The 5,162-nt window shown below is 42.8% G+C and overlaps 1 protein-coding gene across 1 annotated transcript in view; it reads right to left on the reverse strand.

Annotated features, from left to right (window-relative positions):
• Positions 1-976: 976 nt before the first annotated feature.
• Positions 977-5,162, reverse strand: part of ptk7b (protein tyrosine kinase 7b) — a 68,010-nt gene continuing 63,824 nt past the window's right edge. Inside the window, exons 17-21 of the mRNA XM_035531822.1 lie at positions 4,623-4,703; positions 4,346-4,497; positions 3,684-3,862; positions 3,335-3,489; positions 977-2,820 (exon numbers count right to left, since the gene is read on the reverse strand). Of these exons, the coding sequence (XP_035387715.1) occupies positions 2,665-2,820; positions 3,335-3,489; positions 3,684-3,862; positions 4,346-4,497; positions 4,623-4,703 (723 nt within the window). The 3' untranslated portion in view covers positions 977-2,664. The remainder of the gene's footprint in view (positions 2,821-3,334; positions 3,490-3,683; positions 3,863-4,345; positions 4,498-4,622; positions 4,704-5,162) is intronic.

Here is a 5,162-nt window from a genome sequence, read left to right on the forward strand (position 1 = left end):
TCTACTTTCCTCCATATAAAGAGATACAATGCTTCCATTTAAGGAGTTGTCGCTCCTTATTTGGTGAGTCACAGTGACGCCCTCCGATTGGTGCATGTTGCAATAGCTGACAACATGATTGGTCAAATCTGTAAGTTAATTTGAATAAATACCAAAATGGTTGCGCTCAGGCAAACGTCACCTAGGAGGGGGGAGACCCTACAGACTCTGTTACTCCTAAATGATTTTGATGTCGAAATGACAGTTTGAAGTGGGTAAGTTCATCATTAAGAGTTTAGACCTTACATTTTAAACAATTTAACGCAAACCCTTCTTCTTTTTACCCATCCGTCAGTATAAAGACAGTTAGTAAAGGAGGTTTTTCTTTAAATCTGTGAGGCACGTCCTTAACGGTCTTTAATAGTCTGCTGACGTAAAGCGTTCAAAACGCATTCCTTCTCTCACACACACACACACACACACACACACACACACACACACACACACACACACGCTTTACCATATTTAATACACTACTACAGCAGTGCAGCTAGTTCCCATGGAAACCGTTGTAGATGCATTAGTATGAGATTATGTGTACATAAGTGGTGTGAAATAAATATTCACTGAATACTTGATTGAGAGATTTAATTAAGTGCTGTATACTAATCTCATGTCTCTTACAAAAATTGGGGGGGGAGCTCACTCAGCACCTATTACATGTGTAACCCAGTGATCATGAAATTCTGAAATTGATACACTATTTAAGACAGGTCATTTTGTCTTGGAATACAGCCACAGGTGTGCCCATGCCTTCAGGATCTTGTGACACCTTTTTTAAATTTGTGCTGCAATACATTATGAAAAGTTTGGTTTGTGGGCTGTGATGTGTATGTAATATTTAATGTCATACACACTACACTACACTGAATGCTTCACGCAAGAACATGCATAGATTATTGACTTGTTTACCTCAACCACCCTCAAACAGCTGAAAAGGAAGTCAGCATATCCTTTTAATTGTACAACCTGGAAACATGGAGGCTGAAAGACAGACAAGGGCTACATAAACAGACAACAGTAAATTAAAAGACAAGGCTTCATTATTCAGTCTGGAGTGAACGGGGGAGAATCGCACAGAGTGCCGTGTGAGAAGACCGGGCTGTATTTACATGGCGAAAGACACATGGCTCACTAAATGTGTACCCACCTCAGAACCTGTGAAGAACACCTACTGATGACTCAATAAGCAGCAAGCTGAACTGCACACCCGCAGTCTTTTATGGTGAGAACCATCTTATGTCACATGAAGAGGGCCAAGCATGTGAGCGTAGGATAAGATGGGCATTATACATAGGAGCAGTATAGAAGTATACAGCAATGTGAAAACAGCTACATCCCTAAAATAGTTTAGGGAGCGTCGCTTAAATTAAATTAGTGTTTTTGGAGAGAAGAGAAAAACACCAAACAGTGGATCATAAACCTAACTGGTAGATTAGCTGTCAAAAACTGGGCAGAACAAGCCATGTCGCACAGCACCCTCTACTGAAGAGATGAATAAAACCTATCAGTCCGAGATGGACCCGATTCTTCTGCCCTCTTGTGTCACTGTGACTTAATCAGCACAGCCCTAAGTTCACTCAGTCCCGTTCTGGGATGGAAAGAAGCAGCTTACTGCAGTTTCAGTCATCACAGTGCTCGTTACGAACGTGAATGTTTAATGAGAGCAGCATACACTGGGATTATTGTGACCTTTGCTAAAGTAGAATAACAAAAAGCAGTCTAAGTGTGAGCACCTAGCATATGCTTACAAAAAGGCATTGGACCATGTATTTGTTCACACAACAAAAAAACAAGCAAACAAAAAATATACAAAAAGATTATATATAAAACAGTTCATAAAAACAAAGAAGCAACTGTACTGAAATTTAATAGTAAAAAAAAAAAAAAAAAAAAAAAAAACAGTAAATAATCCTTCATGTCCTAGGCACTTGTGGTCTTCAGATTTAACAATGACCACCAAAATGTCCATTTCCCCAACCTGTCATCCTGTAACATTCACCACACCGAACAATTAGATGCTATATCGGGTTGAGTACATGTCTGTATAAAAGGATCATGGAGTACCTTCTTAGGGAAAAAAGTCATAAAAAAGACAACCTTCATTGCAAATAAAGGCTCTCATACGTCCTTCTACGTTAAAATACTAAGCCATTATATAAAATGATATTTAAGTGAAATTAGTGCATGGTCTCTGTATTAATGAGTGTAACAGGGACATTGCTAAGCAAGTAATACAGTGAGGTCATTATAAAAAGTTGCTATGCAGAAATCTTGAATACATTGTACATCATGGCTTTAGGAGTGGCGGTAATAAGATGTATTGCAAGTTCTCGCCATCACGATATTGTCCCCTGTGAGCACCACCAGGTAAAAATGTAAATATTAAAAAATATTTCATAAGCACTGTCATAATACAACCTCGCTCTCCCACATACACACAAATCAATTACTATATGTACTCATTGACTGAGCATTCTGAAATTCAACATTTGTTCTGTACTGTCTCTGTATATTATTCATTTCTCAAAGCACTAGCTGAAAGTTTGGATCTTACAGCCACAGGAAACAGGCCATCACCCTTCATAGCAAACAGCTTTGTTGGAGTGGCGCCATGATCCACATCTAACAATGAGAAGACTCTGAGCGCACACGTACATTATGACACATATTGGTGTGCCCAGCATCTTCAAGTCCTTGAGCCAAGCATGTTGGGGTGTTGTTGGGTCCAGCATTCCTGTAGACAGCTTGTGGATTTTCGCCGATTGCGTTGGGATTGTCCTGCACTGGCCAAAGTGAAAGGTTGAGGTCAAAGTTTGTACCCCTTCAAGAGGTAGCTCCTAGAGTGCCTGAGACTCCAGTGATGGATAGGAGGAAGATCTCAGAGTAGAAAAGACGCAACCAAAGATTAAACGCGTAAATAGGCCGTGGGAGGGGCAACAGTGTGTCATTTCATGCCGCAGTTAAGGCAAATAAAACTCTACAGGGTCCTCATACACACACACACACACACACACACACACACACACACACACACACACAAACACACACACACACACACACACACACACACACACACACACACACACACACACACACACACAAACACACACACAAACACACACACACAAACACACACACACAAACACACACACACAAACACACACAAACACACACACGCTCTCGCTCCCTGAAATGTATGGGACCCAGTCCGAGTGAGTCTGTGATTGTAGCGGGGCAGAAGGCTTGGCAGCGCCCAGGCAGCTGTGAGGAGCAGCAGATGTGTTTCTCACACCTTGCTGTCCAACGGAACGTCTGCCAAGGCCTGCATCAGCTCGCTGAATGATGGTCTCTCCTTGAGGCTGGTGGCCCAGCAGCGACTCATCAGTCTGTAGATTTTAGAAGGACAGCCCTCGGGTGCAGGAAGCTTCAGTGTGCTGGCCTGAAGACCTGACGCAGAGAGAAGACGTTGAGCAAGACAGAAACGCAACACCTACACCCCCCCAAACGCTGCCTCAGTAACCTGAATGGCACCTTACAGATAGACATTCACAGACACTGACGCCTGTAAAATATAGGTGCCTTTGATGACGTTTAAATATGAACCCCCAGTTCAGTGCCAGTTTGTGGTGGTGTGCTGTCACCTTCGAGCACTTCCTCGTGGCTGAGTGGAGCATAGGGCAGGTCACCGTGGCTAAACACCTCCCACATCAGGACGCCAAAAGCCCACACATCCGATTTGGTGGAGAAGTCGTCATCAAAGACAGATTCCACAGGGAGCCAACGCAGTGGGATCCAGGCCTGCCTGTGGTGGTAATACTCACTGCAGATAGAGACAGAGACATACAGAGAGAGAGACAGAGACATACAGAGAGAGAGACAGAGAGAGTGCAAGAAAGACCGCAGGGGTTGGGGTAGGCGATACTGTTACTTCACAAACTAATGTGGAAGTTAAAATCTGAAAAAAACTTTTCTACACTGTAGGTTTTTTTTTTTTCCTGAAAGACATTCTGCATTTTCTAATCTGTACAGAGCTGTAATGTAACTGTAATCATGGTGGCTTTTTTTGGTGTACTTCTTGTGCAGGTGTGTCATGGCATACCTGTAGTGAATGTGTCACGACATGCCTTTTGTGTTTTGTGCCTGTTTCTGCGCATGCACTGTGTCATACCAGTGCTGTGTGTGTGTCATACCAGTTTTGTGTGTTCTGTTATTTTTTTATTTACGTGTGTGTGTGTGTGTGTGTGTGTGTGTGTGTATGTGTATATATGTGTGTGTGTGTGTGTGTGTCTGTGTCTTGGCATACCTGTTGTAGACGTCCTTGCTCAGGCCGAGAGCAGAGACTTTGACCTGTCTCTGACTACTGATCAGGCAGTTCCGAGCTGCCAGGTCCTTATGGACAAAACGCTGGTTGGACAGGTGCTCCATCCCAGCAGCCACCTGGGCACAGATAGACAGCTAGAGAGAGAAGGGTGGAGACAGGTGGAGAAAGGCAGAGATGAGGGGATTCAGTCAAACAGACACTTCATCCAATGCCGTGAAGTTAAGACGTTGGAGGCAAAGTCTTTAAATAATGAGTTTACCTTTGTTTTGGTGGTGATGGGCTGTGGTTTGAGTTTCTCATCTTTGCTTTTCGATATTCTTAAGAACTGTTTCAGATCACCCTGAATAAAGATTAGACACGCATTATACAACTAGAACATTTCTGCATCCTATTATTGCAAATAATTGATTCTACATATTTTAATTCTTTGGCATAAAGGAAAAATCAAGAATTCTCAGCTTGTTTTGTACAAGCTTACTCGTACCTTTTTTACACCCGGTATTAAAATGTAAACTATATGTGGTATTCCGATAAAAATAAACCTGTGTTCATGCCAGTTCTAAATGTGATCAGATCTGGCTAAGCAGCTTCAGACTTGGACAGACTTGTGCTGAGTTTGGATGCCAGTGCGGAGTGAGTGCCAGGCTTGTGCCTAAAACCTCTCAGCACTCAGGAAACCTGTGGCAGATGCATCTTCAGTCAGCATGAGGCCCAGAACAGAGGGAGGAGTGAGACCTGATCACTACGCAGCTACAAAGCGTCAAACGGGAGCTCATCTTAATATCAGGTGTGTTTGAAG

This window comes from Electrophorus electricus, chromosome 11 (assembly GCF_013358815.1).
Source record: "Electrophorus electricus isolate fEleEle1 chromosome 11, fEleEle1.pri, whole genome shotgun sequence".
NCBI classification, from domain to species: Eukaryota; Metazoa; Chordata; class Actinopteri; order Gymnotiformes; family Gymnotidae; genus Electrophorus; species Electrophorus electricus.